Raw genomic sequence first — 25527 nt, forward strand, 5'->3', positions numbered from 1 at the left:
GATAGAACCCATACCTGACAATGCTTAGATGACCAAGAACCTGAGACTAGATGGCCCAGTGACAAAATACTAATGTTCTACAAAGAAAAGAAAGTAGCAATAAAATGACTCTCAGTGACATTCTGCTATAAGCATAGATAAGTGCCTTGCTCAGCCATCATCAGAGATTTCCTCCTGCAGCAGATGGGAACAAATACAGAGACCCACAGCTAGATATTATGCAGAGACTGAGAAACCTCGGAACACTTAGCCCTAACAGAATACCATCATCAAATCCCTCCCCTCAAAGCTCTGAGAACCCTGTGGAAGAGAAGATAAAAGATTGTAAGAGAGAGGATGGAGATTACCATGAAAACAAATTTCTCTAACTCAACAGGATCCCTCAATCTTGTGCCTTTTCTTGGGCTCTTTTCCTTTTTTTCTCCTTTTTGTTTGTTTTGTTTTATTCATTTGTTTGTTTGTTTTGTTTAGTCCTATTGCAATGTGTTAGTTTTTTTCTATCTTCATTATTATATTATATTAAAAATATATTATCCCTTAGAAGCCTGTTTATTTTCTAATGAGAGGCAGAAGGCGGATGCTCCAGAAGGAATGGAGGCAAAGAGGAACTGGAAGGAGTAGAGGGAGAGGAAATCATAATCAAGATATATTATGTGAGAAAAAAATCTATTTTTAATAAAAGGTAAAAATGATAGCAAAAATACAAACAAAAATAAATATGACTGTATTTTGGTTGTCAATATTTTGTAGATCCAAAATAAACAGACTCATGTCTCCAGCTTTTTATCATCTCACTACTTTGTAACAAACACAAAGGAGCTTAATAAGATAGTAATACAAATCAACACAGAGCAAAACAGTCTTTTCCCTGCCTGCCCACCAAGATAACAGCCAGGACTCAACAATGTCTGGCACCTTGAATGGAAAAATATCAGTCTCAAAATTTTGAAAGTCAAGATATTCAGTGCTGCTTATCTTGGTTTAGAATAGAAAGTCTGACAAGATCTTAATTATAGTGTGACAGCAGCAGTGGTAATATAATACCAAAAGCACGTAACTGAAGAGTTTGCAATGCCTTTTAAAACACTCCTTGTACTAAAGGTTAAAGAATATGTTTACAAAAGAAGCCAAAGTCCCCTCACTGGTCAATAGGGACAGTAAATTTCTTTCCTTTTGTGCATTTCTACTTTTGCATATTTTTATGTTTGTTTTGATGGAGGGAGGTGTCTGTATCTCATAGTAAAACTTTATGAAGTTTTGAAATTATGACAATGTGCTCCATGGGTCTAATCTGAGCAGTAACTATTGAGTGATTATTTTCCAATATTTCTTTTTTTTTATTGAAAATAGATTCTTTCTCAGACTATATATCCTGATTATAGTTTCCCATCCCTCCACTCCTCCCAGCTCCTTCTCACATTCCCTCCTCTTTGGACTCCCTCCCTCCCATCTCCTTCCCACTTCCTCTCCCTATTGGACCCGCTCCCTTTCTGTCTATCATTAGAAAGAATTTGCTTCCATTTGTTCATTCATTGCAAAAGAACGGCTTTCTTTCCAGGACACCTTTAACTGTAATCCAGCCTCTCCTCTGAGCCACATCACTTATTGAATAGTATATAGGAAAATCCCCCAAAGAAGCAGAGAAGGAGTAAGGTCTCAAAGCTGAGGTTTATATAGGATCATGTTGCCTCTCAGCATCAGAATGATTCTGTAAAATCCTGAAACAAGCCTGTGATCAGATCATATGGTTTCTATCTACAGTGTTTGTTTTGAAAAACAAGAGAATTCAGAAATTTCAAATCAAAGAGTTTGATTAGTCAACTCCAGTGCAATGGAGTTACTTTTATTCCCAGGAAAAAATACTATATATATTTTAATATTTTAAAGAGAAATACAGGGAAACTAACATTTACGATAATATATACAATTTTATATCAGCAATAGCTGTTAATATGTACTTCCTAGTAGCCAGGTCATTGCAAAAAGATTAAGAAAAGGAGAACAAAATGCTGAGTTTTGATAAAGGAATCTCTCTTTTTAAAGATTTGTTTAATTATTTTATGTGTATGTACATGAACCTGAGTGTATGCATATGTACCATCTGCATATAGACATCTTTAGAGGCATTAGAAGATGGTGTCAGATCCTCTGGGGCTAGAGTTAGGGTGGTTGAACCCAAATCAGGTCCTCTGCAAAGAGTAAGGCTCTTAACTGCTGAGCCCCAACAAGGTATTCTTTGTGTTTTGAATTTGATTATATAGAGTTAAATTCAATGTTATACTTGTGAAAAACAATGCATTATTTGTAAGAATAATTCATTCCTATTTCTAATTTTATGTCACTCTTCTTTAAACTGTGATCACATTTTTGATATGGTTTATTTTTGCTAAAAACCAGTTTGCTGATATTTTTAGATTATTTAATCCATATTGGAAAAATATCTTTAATAAGGAGATAAGAACTCAATCTTGGACATATTCAAAAGAATTTGCACATAAAACTATAAAAATGACATTTTAATAGCACTTCTGTTATACTAAAAACAAAACAAAACACAGATGCTGCAGTCCTATTATTTATCTCCACTGTGCATAGGCATTTGTACTTTTACAAAGCAGGACAAATAAATTGGAGAAGTCTCTTCATAGCTCACCTTACTTGACTTTCATTCATTGTAACTAATCCATAGAAGAAAACACACAGGCCAACAACTGCTGCAGGAATCAGCATGCCAGTATACCATCCCAGCCATGCGAAGTACAAACCAATCTTCTCACCAAAGTATAGCCTGCACAAGAAAGCCAGTCTTCAGTTTGAATTAACGCAACATAAATGACCCAACAATCTCCAATCCCACAACAGATATATCAGATGTAAACTGAGGCCTCTAGTCCATGTACTTGTCAGCAATACTAGGGTATCTGACCCTGCTGGCTGTTAATGACTCTCACAATGGCAATGATGTGTTTCTGTAAACTTGGCCACTAAAGGGACAGTATAAGACCAACTTTCAACAGTACCTATTTCTGGTCCAACTTTCTCAAAATAGTTTTCATAACCCAATTTTTGCCTTTCTCCATCTTCCTAATAGTATACCTTTTTAGTCTTTAATGGAGCTATGTTTTCCTGAGAATAAAAAGAAGAGAAAAAAAAATCAGTTGGCCATCTGATTGGATTCTCAGTTCAGGGCAAGATGTGTCTCCACTTGAGACACTGACATGCTTATGCTACAGTCTGCCTGGTTATATCTCACCTTCTTCCACTGAAGCTTTATTCTGCTTGTCGGAAGCACATTTCCTTTTATTACCACTGGCCTCTAACTAAAACAAAACATTTCCCTTTTCCTGTAACGGTTATTTGTCTTCTTCTTCATATTGTTTCTTCCAGTCAGCTTTTCTCTCTAACCCTTGTTAGGTGTTTTGTGCTTGTTCCAATGCCTTAGTGTCATCAGACATGATGCCTTATAACTTTCTTTCATACCACAATTCAGTGTTACACTCACAACATTTAAGCCCATTGAAGTGAGAGCTGTGCATTTATTGCTTCACTACCAACCACTGTTAGAAGAGCAAATGAAACTAAAGGAATTAAAACCTTATTAGTCTTCAGTTGATATGAAAGTGGCAGATTAATGAGGCAGTTCTAAGATCTACTCAGCTGTTCTCCCTTCACTCACTCACTCCAATGTTGCTTTTTTATAGTTCCATAATTTATAAAGGGCTGATAGAAATAATTTTACATTTCCTGATTTCCTTACTCCTGTGAGGTCTCCATTTTCTAAAGCTGGTTAGTTAACATAACCCTGCCCACAGCTACACTGTTAAAGATTGATGCTTCACAGTGATTGTTGCTGGGAAGAAAATTTAATTATTAGTTTTCATTAACAAGGCTTCCCTTTCTGCATTGTGAACAATGGGATATCTTTATGAGGATGGGGAGAGTAGTTGCAGGGACTGACCTGCTCATAAGACACTAATGCATTAACCTGGTATTTTGTTGTTGTTGTTGTTGAAGTTAATGTAAGTTAATATTATTAGGCTAAAATATGTTCTAAGTCAAAGCAGGCTTCAATGTGTGTCAGGGGGTGGAGAAGCTAGCTGCAGACAAAGAAAAGTGGCCAAAAATGACCTTGCCCTGCAACACCGGTATTTACAACTATCTACAATAATTATTCCTTAGAGGTACAACAAAATCCTGCAGAAGAAAGAGAACAAAGGGATACTACTGCAGCAGTTCCCCACTACTGCTCAACCAAGGCCATTCTCTTTGTGTCTCTTTTATTTAAAGCTCCCCCTGTGACATTTCAGTTGATGATCTGTCCCTTGCTGAAATAACTTCTATCTCCAAGTAAACCCTGGTATCTATAACTTTAGAAATAATCATTTATTTCAACAACTTTATTTTTTAAGTTTAAATCCCTTTGATACCAATTATTAGAATTGTTTGAAATGTCATATCCCTGTTTTTGCAGCTGCTGATTTTTTAAAGTATTCCTTTGGATCTAAAATAGTTTCCATGGGAAATTAGATTCAAACTAAATAAGCTTTAGCTATTAAGTGTTTGAATCAATTTTAAAATAGCAAAACAATATAACCGCATCTCCAGAAATGATTGTTCATTAAAAAAAAAGATGAATTGACAGCTTTTGACACATACATCACATTAAGGTATTTTTATACTGGACATGACAATGGTGATTTGCCTGTGGAAATCCCATCAGCTATGATCAAAAGAACCCAACTGTCACATACCATCCTGCTCTTATTATAGAAAGGAAGCCACAGAAAGACTCATGAACAACTTAACTATAAAGAGTTAAAAGTTCTGGAAATTGTGCTTTTTCCAAAATAGCTTTCTGTGGTTTAAGCTGAATGTCCTCCACATCACTGCTTCAGTTTTAGCTATAACTAAGTTCCTAGGCAGTGCTGTCCATTGACATATCACCTGTACTCCTTTACTGTATACCCTTTTCTGGTGGGTCTTTCATGATGCATTATTGCTTAGTCACTTTAACCAACACATATTCTTACAGGAAAATTACCCATCTCTGTGAGTAGTCAAACAATAGTAGCTGGAGAGCCCTGGATGATTGTAATAGAGACCCCATTTATTCATAAAAGATGCTTGCTTAATTTACCTGAAACAATAATAGCAATGCTGCCTGTAGATAAGAATAGTGACTCAGCCGGGCAGTGGTGGCACACAACTTTAATCCCAGGACTCAGGAGGCAGGGGCAGGTGGATCTTTGTGAGTTTGAGGTCTACAGAGTGAGATCAAGGACAGGCACCAAAACTACACAGAGAAACCCTGCCTCGGGAAAAAAAAAGTAATTCACACTGAAATGCTACTCAAAAACTATCATCTTAGTTCCTAAAAAACATTTTTATGAGCCAGCATGTCTTACTATATTGTGCCCACAGATTTCAAAAATAATAATGCTTTACTTTAATACATTAGAATAATGGAATTTGTCATGGTTGACATAGTAAGAAAATGTCTTGATTCTGGATATACTCAACAACTAACATTTGCTGAGTATTCATCCTGTGTATCTCCAAGTGCTTACTCCACTTACTATCCTGTGACCCACAGAGTTCACCACTGTGGACCTTATCCACTCTGTTTTTTCAAAACTTCTGACATCCAGACAGGCTTGTTGGTTTCAAGATCTATATGGTAGACGGTTTCCTTTCTCTTGGGTCGTGGTTTGTCTACAACTGCTTTCTTCCTCAGGTCACAGCTTGTATCTGTTACCTCCTTCTATGGGTTAGTATTAATTGGTTCTGGCAAGTCCTTCCTCCTCCTATGTCTTTAAGATAAGGTTTAATAATCGCTTCTAGTTTTTACTAGTCCCTGAGCATGTCATTAGGTGTTGGCTTTCATGATCCCACTTCCCACTTCTGTATCTTCTTTCTTACTGATTTCCCTTCAAGCATTCCTTCAGTGATCTATATCCTACTGACACACTGACTAATACAGTTGTGAGCTATTTTTCATATTCTGTAAACAGATAAAAATATCAACACATATAGCTTAATAATATGTGTTTTTCTTTTATCCTATAGATATTCATCATTAGCTAGCAAATTGGAATAGTATTAACATTCATTTCATGCTTTTTATATAAACAATGTTTTCTGCACTAAAATAAATTATGTAAATTTCAAATATAAATACTCCAAACATAAAACTGAATCCAGGCATGATGCTGTATGCCTTTTATCGCAGCATAGGCAGACAGAGTTCTGTCAGTTCAAAGCTAGCTTTGTTTACACAGTAAGTTTCAGGGCAGACAGGGATACACAGTGAGACTCTGTCTCAAAATAAATGATAGGTAGATGATAGATAGATAGATAGATAGATAGATAGATAGATAGATAGATAGATAGATAGACAGACAGATGATAGAGTTAAGAGCAACTACTCAATAGAAAGTGCTCACAAAAATAGAGAGAACATCTGTTTGGAAGACACATATAGCCAGTCCAGTGCATTACCAAGTTCTACACCTACAAATTCTACTATCCACAGATCAAAGTTGTGTCTTCATTAAACATGCATGTTCTATTTTTGCCATTCATCCCTAAATAATATAACATATTAACTATTTCCCTAACATTCACATTGTATTAGTTATTATGAAAACTCTAGGGATGATTGAAAGTATGCTGAAGTATATATGTACGTTATGTCTAAACACACACTATATAAAAGGAATATGGGCACCGTGGAGTGTGTCATTTGAGAGGAGTTTCTGGAACTAATTCCTTGTGAATACTGACAGCCTGCCACATACACACAGGTGATATGTTGGCTGTTTGCCTATCTGCCTTCATACCTGTTGAATGCTTCTTTGTTTTGATTTTTTTTCATAAGGTAGTCCATTGTTCTAGCTCCATTGTAAAATGCTTATGATGAAATTGAGCAATGAGATACTAGAAGACTTGGTAGTATGAAGAACAAATAAACAATCCAGGATAATTTTCCTCCCCCTAGTATTCCTCAGAACCTGGTATTTTGGGTGTGTAATACATATGGCACCATTTCCCCTCCAGGGTGCTGGTCACTTCCTCTTGCTATCAATCTCTGATTGACTTAAAGACTCTTTTATTACCTTTCACACTCACTCCATAACCAATTCCTGGCATTGAGTTCCTTCCATTGAAAAGTCATGCAGTGTTTTTTGTTGTTGTTGTTTTTTTTGCAGAGAATTTCTAAACTGAAATAGCTGTGATAAGAAATAATTTCAAGGCTAGGAAAACAGCAATAGACCAGTTTTCTCATTATTACCAGCCAGTCCATTTACAGCACCTGATCAAGTCCAGAGGCTGATTCTTGTACCACATTCCCCAGCGTGCCCAGCGCTCATACAACAGATGCCTGTTATTCTGCGGTCCATGGGTTTTGATGGGCAGGCTGCTCTTATAGGCTCCCTGAGAGAGATACAACAACGTAAATCAGAATCCATTTTCTTAGTGAACTTTGAACTGAATAAGAATTAGTGTATCCCTAACAAGGAAATGTATCAATATATAAAATAATTAGAGATTACATACTCAAGCTTACTACTGGAATGGTAAATACCTTTATCATTGGAAATATGATAGTTCTGTGAAAATAGTGTTTTAAATAATTTTTCAAGTAATTTGGGCCCATTTTACTTAAGTAAATGAGACTTCATATTTCACTGTTTGGATCAGGATCTTTTAATTAAAAATGATAAAATTATTGTAATCTTTCATTGATAAATTGAATACCATTTAGATTTAAGAAGTGAGCTAGATACAGAAAAGTTCTCTTTTACTTATAGATTATAAGAGAACAAATATTTGCTTAAAAAGAATGGGATCATGACCTTTAGAGCCACCTATGTGTTTAGATCCTAGGGTCTTATAAATTTACTTTTAATATTTCAAAATTTAAGCATTTAAAACACAATGTTTTCTTTCAGATGGCCTTCATATGGTTGAGTGTTCCCTAATACCACAGATGAGATTATTTATGAAGCTTTCTTGAAACTTTGAGATCTGATTTGCAAGTGTCTTCAGGCTGCAAGGGGATAACATGTTCATGCCATCTCTGACACTTTAATAAAATATAAAAAAATAGTTAGGGACAGGGTGATACACATTCAAAGTACAAGCCCAAGATATCCTCCCTAAGATAGCCCAAGTTTTTAAAACTTAATAATTGGAAGCCAAAGAGAAAAATGAAAAACTATCTTGATTTCAAGTGCAGAACATCCACTTGGAATAGTATTTGCTCTTGAAACTAGATTGCTGCCTGCCTGATACTAATCAAAAGGATGAATAGCAAAATTGCTGTTCTTTTGCAGTCAGTGCTAATAATTCTAATATATGGCATTCACCCAGATTTAGTGGTCAGACCATATATATTTCTAGATGCTAAAATTTAGGGTACCTAGGACACCACTGTGCAACCTGCACTTAACACCGACTACTACACCGCTCTAGCTTGACAGTGACAAGAGGGGAGCTGCAAGGGAGAACTGGGTGAAGAGAAAGCTCTGACCTACTCATGCACTTGTGAGCCTTTCTGAAGGCTCACATATTGTCAGTGGTCCCTAATCACACCTTGGATTGACCTTCCTCCATGATCCATCCTTGAAAGAATTGTATATTTGACTCATGTCTTGGACAAAGTTTTCTCATACATATGCACCTTTGGCCTCTTGATTTTACCTTTTCCTGTCCGTTTTCCCTAGAAGGATTTGCCATGCTCCTCTAGCTATTGCCATTTTTGTAAGAAAATAAAAAAACTCTCAACTATGAATAAAAATTATGAGACTGAATATAGTATCTAGCATCAACCAAAAAGGAAGACATATACTTTAAAATATCCTTATTAGACTATATATTAATACCATTGACTTCATTTTCTTCTTTGTAAATCTTGCTTTTCTCCCATGAGTAAATAGCAATTCAAATCAATAGACAACTCCTAGCCAATTTCATTGTGTCTCAATTATCTTTTGTATATTTACAGTAAGCAATGGTACTCAATGATACTTTTTATTTCTTTTGTATATTCATGACATATATTTATATTCCAAATACTTTATATACATAAATTAAAAAGACTATCATCAACAACCCAGTTATGACAGCTGCCAAATTTCCCATGAGAAACTCAAGTGAGCTATCAGTGTACAAGCTAATTATGCAGAGAAAATTACCGTGCCCAAGAGAACAAACCAAATTTACTGTGTTAAATGACTCCCTTAGCTGTGCTTCTCTGATCACTTTAGTTTACCACCATTTTAAATGGTGTTTAATTTTTCTAAGCTGTGTTCCTTTATATCTAAAGAGAGAATAATGTTTACTTCTTTCTGCACAGGCAAAATCATAGTAAAACATGTGCTGGTTAAGCACATGAAATATATGAAAAAAATGCTCATGATTATTATCCCTAACTTTTTATTGTAAGTGGGTATTTCATGAAGATCAATAACACTTCCTATGCTTATAACTGTCTTTGACGTTTTACTTTCTTGTAACTGGATTATATATGTTTATAATGGAATTAATCTTATTGTCAGTACCACAGGGTTGTTTCAAGTGAGAGATAGTCCATACTTATCTCATTGACAAATACAACATTTCCAATTCATTTTATCTACTAACAGTTATATGGGGCTGCAAATTCCTCATATGCATTAACTTTTGAGCTCATTGCATTAACTTTGGAAATCAAGGAATGATGGTTTTTGAAAGGACAGAAGTAAAACTTCTAATTTATTTTAAGATGTGACACAGTTAAAAAAAATAAACTAAGGGTGTGTATAGCAGGGGCCAGGGAGGTGTTCAACAGATGCTCTTTTCATTGTTCAGGGCCATCCACATCTTTCTAGTTAAAACTTGGAGCAAGATAATAATCTGTCTAACAGTGAGGTAGGTAATGCATGGAGGTTTTGATTGTGGTCTTGTTTTTGACTTTCAGGTATTCTAAAATAGTGAATACAAGTCATGAACCTGCCTTATTCGGAAGGAATGGGCATTTCAAGCAGGATGAATCATGATGTATTGTGTTGGAACAGAGAGTAGTTAGAATATTAAACTGCTCTGGGGGAGGCTGGGGTTATTCCATAGGGAAAACTGTAGACATGTTTTGGAGTTGATGGGCCACTGTGAGGCTAAAGGATGGTAATACTGTCTCGGTGAACTGTTCTAGATGTGAGTACTCAGATCTAAATGAATGAAATTGTTCAGGCACTGTCATGGTTTCAATGAGAAATTTCTCTAATGGTCTTAGGCATTTGGAAACTTGGCCTTCAGTTGGTGGAGCTATTTGGAGAGGTTTAGGAGGTATGGCCAGGAGAGATGGGGTTTGAGAGTTTATGGTCTCATCCTAGTTCCTATGCCTGCTTGGTTCTTACTGCTCAAGAAGTGAGTTCTTGTTGCATTGCTCTAGCCACCATTCTTGCTGCTTGCTGCCATGGTGCTCTGTCATGGACTCTAATCCCTAGAACCCGAAGCCCAAATAAACTTTTCTTCCATAAGTTACTTGTTGTGGTGTTGGATCACAACAACAAAAAGTAACTAATACTGTCTCCGAGAATGAAAATATTTTGTTTTGTTGAATGGAAAATATCTTTCAAAATTACCTCATGTGGGGGGAATGCTGCTATGTATGAGCCATTATTTATAAGTTTACGGATACCTAGAAATAGAACAAAGATCTGAGTCAATTTCAATGAAGGTTTTCCCTTAAAACATGTATTAATGCACAGAATTATTTTAAGACTTAAAGCAATTCAAATGACTTCCATATTCACGTCAACTATAGGGATAGTAATTTTGAAAAAGAGATTGGTACTCAGCCTAGGTGTGTGTCCTTGCCACATTGTTTACAAGACACCAACACAAGGTTTCATTTTACCAAATCACACCATGATGAGTGGTGTACTGTTAATTTCCACTTCTTGGGATCACATGAACCAAGAAAACCTTTTTATCTATCCCCCACCAAATACAACAAAATTTAGTCAAAGAGGAATTTTCTACTCCTGACATTTGACAGAAAATATTGTTGGATCGAGAAATGTTTGTTTATGCTAAATTGAAAGGATGTAAAATGTCACACTAAAATCTGTCATCTTGGTGAAGGTACTGTGAGATTTTCTTTTGAGAATGAGCAATGAGAAAAACTTTCTGGAGAGCAACGTTTGTTACAATGTTATTTATTATCATGAAAGAAAGAAATATTTGTACACCTGAAATATGGAACCTTTTATAACGTTGCAAACAAAATTATATAAGGTGCACAGTAAATAATTGTAGTTTAGTGAGTGCTTATCTTAGACTGTTCTACAGGAATTTGCAACATTATTTTCATGTGATACATAATGACGAGAAAATAGTTTTAAAAGTAGAAATGCATATACAATACACATTTATATTTTGAAATAATGCATTTTTTCTATAAATTCATTACTGATAACTGTGACTAGGAATACTTTTTATTTTATTTTTGTTCTTCTGTGTTTAGCATATTCCCACAAAGAATATGGTACTTTTAAAAAATAATTAAAAATGTCATTGAATTGTGTAAGCACAATTTTCCATCATAAGAAAAATTTCAGCTCATGTTCTGGGTATTTTAATTTTTGTTTCTTTAGAAAATTTTCATTGTTTTGGGTAAAGTTTTAGTGTCTAAGGCAACTATTTTGATTGTTCAGTTACAAATGAATTGTTAGTCAGAAAAAACTAGACCGTGAAGATTCTTCTTTACAAAGTAAACATGAAACATGACATATTTTTTTTAACTAGTGTTGTTCTCTATCCTAGCATAATCAGGAAGTTATGGTAATAGATTCCAATGGGTTGTCAGTTTTTAACTTTGAAGAATTTAGAACATTTGGCTAACTGATTTCTTCATTGCTTCAATTAAGCTTCACAATTGTCAATGTGTATGTTAGCTTTGTTTTGTTTTCAATTCTATGTAAGGCTTTAAATTTTATTCATCTTGTTCTAGTTGCATACCTCTCAATTTTCTTTCATATTACATATGTACTAAAATGTTAACCCCATCAAATGACACAAAATTTCAAAGTTTAATAAGTTAAAATAAGTGGCCATTTAATATTCCAGAAATAATCTCTCATTAGGTTACTTACATATTCTTCTAGACTTTCATTTATTTTTATTTCTATGTATTAAGAAAATGGAATCACACTAGACTAATAGTTTTGTAAATTACTCTTCTTTATTTATTGAATCATGAGGATCTTTCAAAGCCAATTCGATCTAGAAACTAATTTTAATTTCTGTTTATAAAATCTGTGTCATAAAGTGTTTAATATACAGCACATAAGAAATAAAATTATACAAGTATATATTTACAGATAGAGACTCTGGAAATTATGTAGATAAAGAGAAAATACATAATCTTTAATGAGGACAAGTATCTAAAATTATGGATGCAGCATATTTGATACTTGTAATTTTTTATAATGCCATGCCAAACCCTTTCTATGCATCTTTTTATTTAAATTTCTATTAGTTTAGGATAAATTTTGTTCTTAAATATTTGCATAGTTCACGTTTGATACAGTGGTCAAATGCCCTCAAAAATATTTTTATGAAAAGTAGCAATACGAAATATTCACATAATTTGTGTCTAATGTGTTATACATTTCATAATGAGTGAAAGTATCAAATTTCATTTGTTATAACACTCTACCTCTGTGTATCTTTAATATTTTAAACTATGTCTGTAAAATAATGTTCTTACCCACTTTTGATATTCCATTTTCATATTTGGTGCGCTCCAGCATGTGATAAACTATCCTGCTTCGAGTAGCATTGCTGAAGAAGGTGTCCTTATTGTTTATTATAAAGCTGTTAGGATGAAGGGATTGGTTTTAATATTTAGAATAGAACACAAAATCTAGTCACAATTATAAGTTCCTGGGTAACACCCATCTGTCTCTGTAATTAAAGGCAGTGAACGTAAAATATTCTAGGATAAGAGTCATCATCTTTAACAAAAAATCAACTGACAGATAAAAAGAAATACAGTAAAAGCAGAGAATGATCAAATATTCCTTTTAGCATCTTCTTTCAGTTTGTAAAGAGGTCTTGATATTCTCATATGTCTTGTTCATAATAGAGTAAGAATAAAATTTACCATTTACTGGCTGGGGTTTGTACCTCCTCAAGCAATGTTGCTCCAAGGGGCTGTGGTGATATATTGTGTCCCCCAATATATTGTGCACCCTGATAAAGCTTATCTGAGGATCAGAAGAAAATGCCAGCCACTATATTAAACATAGAAATCAGACAATCGTAGCACACACCTTTAATCCTAGCATGCGGGAGGCAGAGATTCATCCGAATCTTTATGAGTTCAAGGACACACTGGGGAACAGAGCAAGGCATGGTGACACACACCTTTAATCCCAGTGTTAGTTAACCATAGAGGTCTGGAGGTTTGTAGAGACAGACAGGAAGTGATGTAGCTGGACAGAGAGAGGAAGTGAGATGCAGAACAGAAAGGCATATAGGAGTGGGTATACAGGAAGCAGATCTCTTTGGCTGAGGATGTGGCTGGCTTCTTTCTGCTTTTCTGATCTCTCAGTTTTTACCCCAATATCTGGCTCCAGGTTTTTATTAATAAGACGGTTTAGCAATTCATCTTACAAGGAGCCTTGTGAGTGTGGATAATATGAAAAGCAAAGGGGGATTTCACAATGAGAAGGATGGATTTGTTTAAATGTTTACTTTATAATGTAGTGGGAGTCTCTAAGCAGTGGAATGAACTGGAACTTACTAGATTAGTGACACTCTGCTTCCAGGCACTTTATCTCTATAAATGATGAACCATCTTTCTGTCAGACATTTCATCTGGAGTACTAATTATTCTATCACTTGCTTCCTCCTCACCCTCCATATCAAAAGGTTACCAACCTAAATAACTTTCCTGTTGAAGCACCATCTCCATGGAGCTACTACCCTGTTCCTGTGTGTCAGTGCTCCTGGCCTAGATTTTGAGACCATTGTCTTCTTAACAGGTTTTACCCAGCCTTGTTTATTTTAATCTGTACAGTAGACCATGTTATTACATTTTGAGTTTTTCAGTGTTTAATATTATGTGTCTTATTTCTGTCTTCAGATACATTAAATTCAGAGTCTTGGTTAATATAGTTAGCAGAAAGAAAATCTACCAATCTTTTTTTCACCATGAGATTTAAGCCTACCAGAGCAAGTAGTTCTTAGGCAGATGAGTTCAGTTTTTGAGGAGGTTGTATTATGGAAGAATTAAGTAGGTGGTATAATCAACAAGTGAATAAATAAATATATTCCATCTGGTTTATGTGAATAACATGTAATAGTATAATGATGTAGTGAGTGACTTGAGGAAGGGTCAATAACAAGAATTTTCTGATATGTAGGCAGACTGATTGATGGGAAGAAGAACACTCTGCAAAACTTAGGGGCACGATAGGTCAGCAGAAGAGAAAAGAGGTGAAGATAGAACTGGAGCTTCACTAGAGCAGCTGAGTCATGGGCCCAAGGCTGGTGTAGTTGTATGCATCACAGGAGGACGGACGCCTGAAGGAGTGGGGGTGAGGGAGGTACACAGGGTGACAGCAGGGTGGCCCAACCTGAAAATAATCAAAAACTGAATTGTGTGATAAGTTGAAGTGGGACACTACTAGGGAGATATAAGCCAGATGTTTCCCTGGTCTGATTAGTGTTCTTCAAAGACTGAGCTGTTTCCTTGAGTTTTCAAAGAACGAGAAGAACATTTTGCTTCACCTTGTTTCCACAGATCTTTAAGACCCTGTGATAGTACAACAGAAAGCTGAAGTTCCCTGGATTGTGAGTTCCCTATACAGGGGAGTCCATGCTCTGTTTTGCCCTGATTTCTCCAAAGCTGGAATTAGAAAGGATGGCTTTATATGTGTCTCCAGGATTAAATAATAAAATGAATAGAATGTTTTAAGGAGGAGAAACTCTAACTAATGTTTGGCTGTGGTAGAGATTGGTCTATAATTCCATCAACTCCCACATCCCAGAATAAAGTTTCATCCAGATATCCAGAATGGCATCTGTGGGCTCCATAGCCTTGTTCCCATACTAAATTGTATATTTTACAATTTTACAACAATATTTTGTGAATATTGAATATTTCACCTTCTCTATATTTACCTTTTTTGTTTAGCTTTACAAATTTCATTCTTGTCTATAGCATTTGACTAGGAGGATCATGAAGGCAGAGGGCAGAACCTGTGCCATAATGAACCTTATAATTCAATTAATAGCCTGTAGAAACTCAATAAATCATAGTAGAATGAAAGCATGGACAAATAAACAGATATAAAGGAAAGCAAGGAGAAAGAAAAAGGCTTGGCAGAGAGGGAGAGGGAGAGAGAAAGACAAGAAAGTTAGAGACAGGTAGTCTTCTCTAAAGAAATTCTCAATTACTGTATTTGAATAAGAGTGAATAAACCACTTCAATACTAAATGAATTTTTTAAGTAAAGTTATAGTTTCAGTAATTCATTAATTAATGTTATTGTTAGGAGCAATCCTATTATTGTTGCAATTACTATTCTAAATGAATTATTTTCTATCATAATAATTTTTAAAATATTTATTTAATGTGTATTTGCATTTTCTTGCATATATGTATATATACCACACATGTGCCTGGTGCCTGAGAAAGTCAGAGATGTATTGGATATTTTGTAACTGGTGTCACAGGCAGTCCTGAGCCTCCATGTATGTGCTGTGGTTACCCTATACCTTGAAACACACACATTCATAAGCCTCCATGTGTGTGCTGTGGATACCCTGTAACTGAAGTTACAAACAGTTGTGAGCCTCCATATTTGTGCCAGAAACTCCTCTGTGAGGGTATCAGGTTCTTTGAACTGCTGAGCCATCTCTGATGCCTACATAGTTATTACTTCAAAAGAATATCTAAGTTACCAGCCTATAGAATAGTATTTAATTATGGCTTGACCATCTCTGAATTATGAAATTAAATATAGAATCAATTGTTCATTTAGTGCTGTACCTAAGTTAAATATAAATTATAATACAATGATACATTCTCAACCGAGGTGGTGACCAACGGGAATGTCCTCAGTTATTTTTCCTCTATAAACGTGCTTGAGGTAATGGGAAGTACAAAGCCAGGACACAGAAGAAAAGAGATGAGCACTCACTGGTGAATCCTGGCTCTGCTGAAAGGGCCAGTGTAGCAGTCTGACTCCTCCAGTTCTGGAAACGCTGACTTGTCAAGAACCATTGGGTTTTGGGACATCCATTTTTTGATTCTTTTGAAATAATTTTGTACCCTGGAACCAAGTCAAATTCCAGAACTAGATAAGGTTGTATCCAGAACTTTGTGAGTTTTTTTTTATATTATTAAATATTGTTTTCATTTTACATACCAACCACAGTTCCCCCTCCTTTCCCTTCTTCCACCCCTCCTACCTCCCCCCCACCCATTCCCCATCCAGTCCTCAGAGAGGGTAAGTCCTGTGTGACAGTTTTCTTAGATACTAGAGAAAAAAGATTTCCAGATACTTATTTGGTGATATTTTATTTGTGTATCCCAATAAAGCTTATCTGAGGATCAGAGGAAAAAGCCAACCACTATATTAAACATAGAGGCCAGGCAGTGATAGCAAATGCCCTTAATCCTAGCATTTGGGAGGCAGAGATTCATCCAGATCTCTGTGAATTCAAGGCCACACTGGGAACAGAGCCAGGTGTGGTGGCACACCCCTTTAATTTCCAGCACTAGTTAACCATAGAGGTCTGGAGGTCTGTACTGACAGATAGGAAATGATAGAGCTAGGCGGAAAGAGGAAAGTGATGTAGCTGGGCAGAGAGAGGAAGTAAGAGGGCAGGGACAGAGAGGCATATTGGTGTGGGTATACAGGAAGTAGGTCTCTCTGGAGGCTGAGGAATTGGTATGGTAGAGTTGGCTGTGGCTTGTCCTATTCCTCTGATCTTACAGTTTTCACTCCAGTATCTGGCTCCAGTTTTTTTTTTTTTTTATTTATTAATAAGACCTCTTAAGATTTGTCTTACATACCTACACCATACACACACACACACACACACACACACACACACACACACACACACACGCATACACATGCACACATACAGTCACAAGTAACACATTTACGTACACCACACACATATACACTATCCATACACATCCACACTCATGCGTATACACACACTTCTGTTTTCTCACATAAGAAATAAATAATAAAGCAATGCCCACATTTATTTAAATTCTTTTCAGAGAAATAATATCTCCATAGAAAATTACCTTGCATAAAGATGGCCATAGGAAGGAACATTGTAAAAGGCAGCACAATATAGTTCTAAAATCTGTATATATGAATATATATAAATGTAGATTATTCCCCGGTTCTTTAAAAATGTGTGAAAATTTGCATGTAAATGCATAATATATGTTTGTTAATTGGAATAATTTCTATCCTTTTCTTTTACAGAATAAAAAAAAAGCAAAAGACTGACCTTCAGCATTGATTCTGAAAATCTGAATTCTGTTACTATAACAACAGCTGTTTTCATTTAAAAATACTAAGCAGTGTTTCCACTGTGATAATGGTGTGATGCTGAGAAGTCAAAATGGCAGGACAGAATATCTCTATACACAAATACACTGTGTCTTAACATGGGTTTTGCCAGGTTCTTGAACTTTAGAAAAAAATATTAAGACAGTAAAGGGCAGGCAGCAAATACTGTATCTTAAGAATTAGTTCATTTAAGTTTATTATGGTGAAATTACTACACAGAATTTTAAATAAGAATTAAATCTTGCTGAAAAGGTTAGGATGTAAAAATCTTGATCATTTCTTACTAAGCAGGACTATCACTGAGATGACAAGCATTTCAGTTTTGGAGGGACTGCAACATTTATTTTAATCCTAAACTAACAAGCAGTTTTTGGGGTGTTCATTTTGTTGGTTCTCATTATAAACAAGGCCCCTGAATTGATAGACTATCACTGTATCTCGAAACCAATGCAAAGACATGTAGAAAACAGTACAGATAAATTTTCTAGTGTTTAAAAAATTCAGCATTGCTGTTGGAATATGCATATTAGATGGCAGAGAGCTAAATTTGCCAGTTTCTGTAACCAGACAAAACAGCTCAATGCTTGAGCTCATCTTCTCAGCTCTAAAGAGGGGAAGTGATCCCATTTGTCCTACATTCAGCAAAGGGTCAGAACAAACCAAAGGGGTAACTTCAAGGACACTTGGATAATGTAGATGGACTGTAGTACCTAATGGCCTATGATCTCTGGCTAAATTAAAACATTCTAGAAATAAGCAAACTTCTAAAATTTATGAAAGAAACTTAAGATCATCATCTTCTACTACAAACAGAAAAACAATATTATCAACTTAAACCTTCTTACACATTTTCTGAGAAGGGAAATAATGGTCTCAGAAGGTGAAATATTGCACTGGGTAGCTGTTCTAGCTTTGACCTGGAGGTACTAACCCCATTGAGGCTTCCAGTAACTGTCATGCCTATGAGGCAGGGCCTAGACAGAAGCCCTTAAGACCTGAGATCCAGATGTGCCGGCTCTCTTGGTTCCTGGATCCTGGATGCTGAAGGTAGACCGAGCAGAGTTCTCCAGAGAACACACACTTCACCTCTCCTGGACCCTGTAACCTATCCCTGTACTTGTAAGTTACCCCACAAAATAAACCTCCCTTTTAACTATGTGGAGTTGCCTTAATACTTCAACCAATAAAATATTATCAATCCTGGATTTGAAACCAGATTCTAGAGTCTAATTAATTTATTTCCTTGAGCTTCATTTAGTTTTTTTCATTATTAAGTGAAATGACACCTTGAGAACTAAATGGATAGTAGAAATAGTTCAGTATGTGCTCAGTCAAGGTAATAAGGTGAGAAATGAAGGTTGAGATACTGTTTGTGTTGCTACAAACTTTGACACCAACACTATTTGTCATATTCTCAACATCCAAACATGTTTATTATCTTGGGCATCTTTGAAATGCTGGATTTTCTGATAAAACATGATTACAGTTTTAGTGTCTTTTATTAAAATCTGGGGGCAAGGTAAGATAATTCTATGTAAGCTAGAAATATAGATCAAAGGGCTCTGAGTATCTGACCAGAATGCAAACTGTCAAACATCTGGGAAAGCTCTGAGTGGGACTGTGGGTGTGGGCGTAGGGGGACCGTAAGAGAGTCTGTTATTTTTCCTCATCTGCAACACTGGTTACCTTTTGTTCTATCCTCATTGCAGGCTATTTTGATGATGCCTTAATATTTGAACATGAAAATGCTTTGTAAATAAAAATTAAATGTTGCCATAATAATGCTTTAGTTATTTCCTCTAAAGGGGTCTAGAGATATGATGATCTTCAGAAGCTGGATAATTGCCTAGGTTGTTTATCTCTTAGTGTTTACCAGCCAAAGTTAACCAGGCACAAACATCTTTTCTATTGCAATAAAGGAAATGCACTAATAAAAATAAATGTGTGCATTTGATATAAATTTTATGCTTTGTATAGTTTTTAGTGACTATGCTTAAAAATATTGTAAACAATGATCATTTATGTTCACCTTTCACATACAGAATTTACATTTTTATCCTAAAACAAATTGAAATAAAATTCACAATCAATCTTCTCCTCAAGTGAATATGGAAACAAACATAAACAAGCAACAGAAAATTTTTCTTGTCACTTGATGCTGACGCCCTTTACTGTGTGATGCCCTGTACTCACCACTTGAATCCAAGAAAATAAAAAAAAATGAAGAAAACTGTTCACAAGAAATGAAATGTGAGGGACAGCTTTTATTAATATTCCAAATACCTAAATTTAAATTTTATGAATTTAAACAGAAAATAGTCAACATAAAATATCACAAAACAACATGGTACAGTGTTCTTTTTAATTTTACTTGAAATGTTGAGTACCATAGACAAAAGACCATTTTAGAATTGTGAAACTATCGTTCAAATTGTAAATTTTACACATACCAATATGTAGGATTCATTTAAATTTAAGTTAACTTCAAAACCAAGCTGTATTTTTATGTAAAATACTTTTTATAGATTTTAATATTCAAAATTTTATTCTTTAGTTATATATCTGAAAAGTGACTATTCAAAAAATAGACCTATTAATAACATAGTTGAAAAGTTAGTTCTGTAACAGACCCTGAGTCTCCAGTTGCAACTGAGGGCCACATGGTTATATGGGGTCTGATCAGTAGCCAGGGACCATGTTGGTGCTGCTTCTGGGGCTATACAGAGACATAAGTGGCACATAAGGCTATCTGGTGCCATGGTTATGTCCAGGCCAGGCTGCTGCTAAGGGCCATGTCTGGATATGTGGCCCTACTGCAGCCAGGGTCTGTGTTGATTTCCACAGCTCCTCTTGCCACAAGGGCCATGCAGATTTGTAGGTTTTGGGCTGTCACCTGGAGCTGTGCTAGTGTCCAGGAGCCAAGCTGCCATTGGGGTCATGCCGATCTCAGTGGCCTGCACCATAGCCTGGGGCCATGGTAACATCCAGGCCCAGGCTGCTGCCCAGAGCCATGTTTGGGACCATGGACCTCTTGCAGCTGGGGTCTGTGGCCCTTGTTGCAGCTGAGGTCTGTGTTGATGTTACCACAGGGCAGCGGCGGGGGGTGGGGGTGGGGGTGGGGAGCGGCATAGGAAGTATGCATAATGAAATCAGAGGGCCATGCTGAACCGGTTCCATCCTTCACTGGCCCTGGGATAGCTGTCCATGTCCCTTGCTGGACACTGCAGCAAGAGAGCTGTCCCTGGCCCTGATGGGAGAGATGGCACCACACCTCACCACAGGCAAGAGAGAACTGACCCTGATGGCATGGGCTTAGGGGAGCTATCTCCTCCCCTTGTCTGAGGGGGTAGGCTCCAGTGGCCTGGATTGACAAACTCGACAACCACCCAGGGCCCCAGCCAGGCCTGGAGTTTGCCCACCCAAACATTGACCCCATCAAGGACTTGCTGGAGCTCATGAAGGGACTGGTCCTGTGAAATGCTACTGCTGGATTGGTGGGATATCTGAGAGGAGATTCTGTGAGATCCAATGATAAAGATACCGGAAACCAGGGGCCTTGAATCAGACCAATGACTCATTGTAATGAATAATTGTAAGTAAAGCTGCATTGGCAAAGGGAATCTAGTGTGACACACCCAGGCTCCCAAAGACACCAGGATGGAGGAAGATGTGTTCGAGTGTTGGGGAAGATGGAGGATTGAAGAGATTTGTTTTTGTTTTGTTTCTGATTTTTGTTTGTTTTGTTTTGGATTGGACTGATTTCTTTTCAACTTTCTTTGAGGTGGAGTTACTGCAAGGATGAGGGGAGGATGTGGCAAAGGGACTTTGAGGTGAGCAGAATTAGGGTGCATGATGTGAAATTCCCAAAGATTCAATAAAGAAATGCTGTTAAATTAAAAAATTGTTTCAAGGAATCAACATAATTTTCTTCCTAAAATTTTAACTGAAGACATGGATAATCGAAGGTGTTCTTTATATTTTTGTAAATGACAAATTGGTAATAAAAATGTGAAGCATTCACTAACCTGCTCATTGATTTGTTCTTCTGGTCAGTGTAGTAACATTTTTTCCTGAAAAAAAAATTAGAAATCATCTGAAGAAAATACAGTTAAACTAGGAAATGGCAGTATTCAACAATATTAAGTGTATCAACACTCCATTTTCATATACTTAGGAAATTAAGTCATTTGAAATTAAGCCATTACATTATAACATGAAGACAAATAAATGCAAATTTTAGAAGCATAATGATAATTTAATAAAAATATAAGAAATATAACAAAGTAACTATAACAAAATAATTTTAAATGCATAGGTTATTTTTGATACATTGTTCTTAAATATTTGAAAGTCTGTCTTCTGTAACTCAGTACTTACTAACTGGATTATTTATTTTCCATGCTATATAAAGTCATTAATGCAATCGTCTATCTATCCATCAATCTTTTAAACACATATGTAATTGTTCTAATTTGGTTCTCTGTTATCATGATAAAATACTAAGCAAATATTGACCTGGGAAGAAAAGGTTCATCTAGACTTACACTTCCATGTACTATTTCATCACTGAGGGAAATGGGGCAAGAACTCAAGGCAGGAACCCATAAGCAGGAATTGAAGCAGGGGCCAAGGAGAAACATTGCTTAGCAGCTTGCTTCCTCTGGCTTGCTCATGTTGCTTTCTTATACAAACCTGGACCACCTGCACAGAGATGACACTGCCTACGTTGGGCTAGGTCCCTCAAACATTAGTCATTAATCAAGAAAATATTTCACAAAAATGCCCATAGGCCGATCTAGTAGATTTGCAATGAATAACTGTGAATGCAGAGCCCAGGGCAGCATACAGTGCTGAGAATGAGTGTTCAGGCCTGAACATGACATTGATACCACCCTCTCTAGGCTTCAGGAAACACCATGGAGGTGGAGGCATGAACAATGTGGAGAGTCAGATGAAATGCCATCTTCTGGTCTGGGGTAGTCATTGCAAACATGAGTGTAGCTATGACTGAACTAGAACATCGTAAAACTAAATCTGTCATCATTCACTCATGGATATGGAGAGACTGATGGGGCCCTTCCCATCCCTGGGGAATTACTAGCTATTGATCGATATTGGAAAAGTAGGAGTCATTGTCTTCAGTTATACACAAACTGGTGAGCCCACCATTGGGTAGCTCCAGATTTGTGGCAATGTGGAGAGCCTGGTTAAGCTCAGTAGCTCATGAAACAAAACAAGAATATGTGATTGTTGGAAAGAGATATGCAAAGAAGTGTAACACACTTGGTTTCAGAGATAACAACTGTTATGGCAAAGGTTAACTTATTTATGAGTAATTTATTCTATATCCTCTTATTGGAACTCAGATATCTGATTTTTGAGCCTTCCAAAATGATCCTCTAACTTAACCACTAAAACACACCTCAGAAACTCAGTGAATCCCATGGTGGTGCAATTAGTAATTAATCATCAGTTATAATGCAGTTAAAAATGTTCAAGAAGCTCTCTGAGATAACATATTTAATTTCAGTCACAGATTGTGATGGTCTGTCTCACTTGTCAACTTGACAGTATCTGGAATCAACTAAGAGGCAAACTGCTGTGCACTCCTGTGAGAGAGTTTCTTTACCAGGTTATTTGACCTGGCAAGATGCACCATAAATGTGAGTGACCTTTTGCCTGGCAGCACACACCCAGGAGACAGAAGAAGGAGGCTTTGCTTTTGCCTGTTTTCCTTCACCTTCCTGCTGGTAAGTTCATCTGTGCTGTTAATGCTGCTGATGCCAGCCATCCTGCACAGACATCAGAACCCAGCTTCTTCAGGCTGCCAAGGTGGAGTGAACATCAGTGATTCTCCAGGAATCCTCCAGGCCTAAAGCCCCAGATTGGGACTGGTGAGGGCCCTTGCCCCGTCAATTGACCATCTGCTAGGTTCCTAGCCTCTTCAGTGCAAGACAGTTATTGTTGGACTGCCCAGACTGTGTCATGGAGGCCAGTCTAGTAAGTATCCTTTACATACATTCAGCAACTGGGTTTGGTTTTTCTAGAGTAGAACATAGGCCACAGTCTTCAGAAAGATTTAAAATGTTCTTGCCATATTCCAACACTGAATTCAGATGTAAAATTTCAAGGCTTGCTTTGTCTAACTAAATTTGCATTTTAAGTATCTTCTTTCATTTTTTTTCAAACATAGACAGAAGTTTAAAAGGCATGCATATATTACAAGTGATTTGAAAATTTTAGGCTTTTGTTTCTCTGAAACAAAATGCTAGGTTTACATTTACTTATTTATTTATCACTGTGTGTGTAAGCATCTGGGTGCTAGGCACTCAGATGGAGGTCAGAGGGAAGGTCTTTCCTTCCAGAGGTCAAACTCAGATCCTCAGGTTCAGCATCCAGTGCCTTTACCTGCTGAGCCATCTTGCTGACCCAGATTGTAGCTTTTCTCTCTGGAATGTAATAGGTTTCACAAGTAAATATTTTCATGGATAATTTAGAATGAATAATTCATTCAATAATAAAAATCTTGTTCTTTAAAAGGTATGTGCTTTTGTTAATTAAGATGATGATGATTTTATACAGTAGTCTGTCCATATTTTAAAGGAACTAGTTCTAGAGTACTCTTAATATACAGTACTGAATAGATATACAAAATTATGAAAAACAGCCTGGTATTTTTTAGCTAACCTTCAGACATCCTTATGTACATTTAAAATTATTTCTAGATAACATAAACACAATATAATGGAAAATTTATGTAAATAATGTTTAATTGCGTATTTCTGCACAATGACTGAGGTTGCATCTTTCGAGGCTTGACATGTTTCACATGTCTCAAGACACTTGCATCAGCATCCCCTCTTTTATCTTGAATGATCTTGAGGCTTAACATAAGCCTTTCCAGCATCTAACAGGAAAATTTCATATTTTTATTTGAACTCAGTGTTCACTTACACTTACTATGGTACTTGCAATCTCATTTTTCTTGAAACTTTTATTCCTTCTTAGCATCTGATGGGATCTGTTGAACTCTACATTCATGGAAGTACTCTTATTATCAATCGAGTCAACACTCTGCATATAGTGTGTGCACTATAAAAGCTACAATGGCACATGATGGGGGAACTGGTACATTCTACATTGAATACCAGATAGTCAAGCTAGGCCAACACATTTCTTTGCCCAAAAGAAGGACTGAAAATCCTTGAAAGAAGGTCATCTATTTTTATCACTTACTGATTGATATTGAAGCCAGAGCTCAGAAATTGTCCCAGATGACCTGGTCTGAAAAACTATTCTTGCTAACCATTATCAGAGTTATATTACATTCATATGAAATAAGGATGAGGATTGATCTTGGGAGTTGCTTAAAGTTGAAATCTGAAAATAATTGTGTTACCTTATCTCTAGGCAAGTCTACCTTAAAATGATATTACATGTCCATGGAATCAGAAAGCTTACCACATTAGTCAAACAATTTAAGGGAAAAACAATCTAATATAGCCCAAAATTTAAAAGAGAAATAATTTCCTCTGAATAAAATCCACATTTATTGCTGCTAGGTGTTACAAAAGACAGAGTCATCCTAATAATATTGAGAAAAAAAAGAAATAATACATAAAAGTACCTGAAGGGCACCCTGATGTTCAACCTCTCTGCATACTTGCACAGTGTGTCCCACGGAATATGAATTTTAATAAACATAATGTCGGGGTTTGCAATAGCTGGCTGAAAAGGGATAGCAGAGAGTACCATTATTTAGAATCAGAACTGATGAAATTCTACCATAATTTTTTCAAAGAAAGAAATATTATCGCTGTGGCTATACAAGGATCATTCTTACTTATATAAAGGGAAATTATATGGTCAAAAATTCTTGATAAAAGTATTTAAAATATTAAATGCCATTAAGAAATGTAAATGTATGTACACCC

At 36.2% G+C, this 25527-nt stretch overlaps 1 protein-coding gene and 1 pseudogene across 2 annotated transcripts in view; both read right to left on the reverse strand.

The window, feature by feature from the left end:
* The window catches only part of LOC143272641 (anoctamin-7-like), a 40623-nt gene extending 33737 nt beyond the window's left edge, over positions 1–6886 (reverse strand). The window contains exons 1-2 of the mRNA XM_076568414.1: positions 6840–6886; positions 2654–2788 (exon numbers count right to left, since the gene is read on the reverse strand). Coding sequence (XP_076424529.1) covers positions 2654–2788; positions 6840–6886 — 182 coding nt within the window. The remainder of the gene's footprint in view (positions 1–2653; positions 2789–6839) is intronic.
* Positions 6887–7287: 401 nt separating this feature from the next.
* LOC143272642 (anoctamin-3-like) overlaps positions 7288–25527 on the reverse strand; it is a 138113-nt pseudogene continuing 119873 nt past the window's right edge. The window contains exons 6-11 of the transcript XR_013050270.1: positions 25221–25321; positions 21619–21663; positions 16196–16327; positions 12755–12861; positions 10626–10681; positions 7288–7434 (exon numbers count right to left, since the gene is read on the reverse strand). The product of XR_013050270.1 is annotated as an anoctamin-3-like (transcript). The remainder of the gene's footprint in view (positions 7435–10625; positions 10682–12754; positions 12862–16195; positions 16328–21618; positions 21664–25220; positions 25322–25527) is intronic.

The sequence above is a fragment of the Peromyscus maniculatus genome, chromosome 4 (genome assembly GCF_049852395.1).
Source record: "Peromyscus maniculatus bairdii isolate BWxNUB_F1_BW_parent chromosome 4, HU_Pman_BW_mat_3.1, whole genome shotgun sequence".
Classification (NCBI taxonomy): domain Eukaryota; kingdom Metazoa; phylum Chordata; class Mammalia; order Rodentia; family Cricetidae; genus Peromyscus; species Peromyscus maniculatus.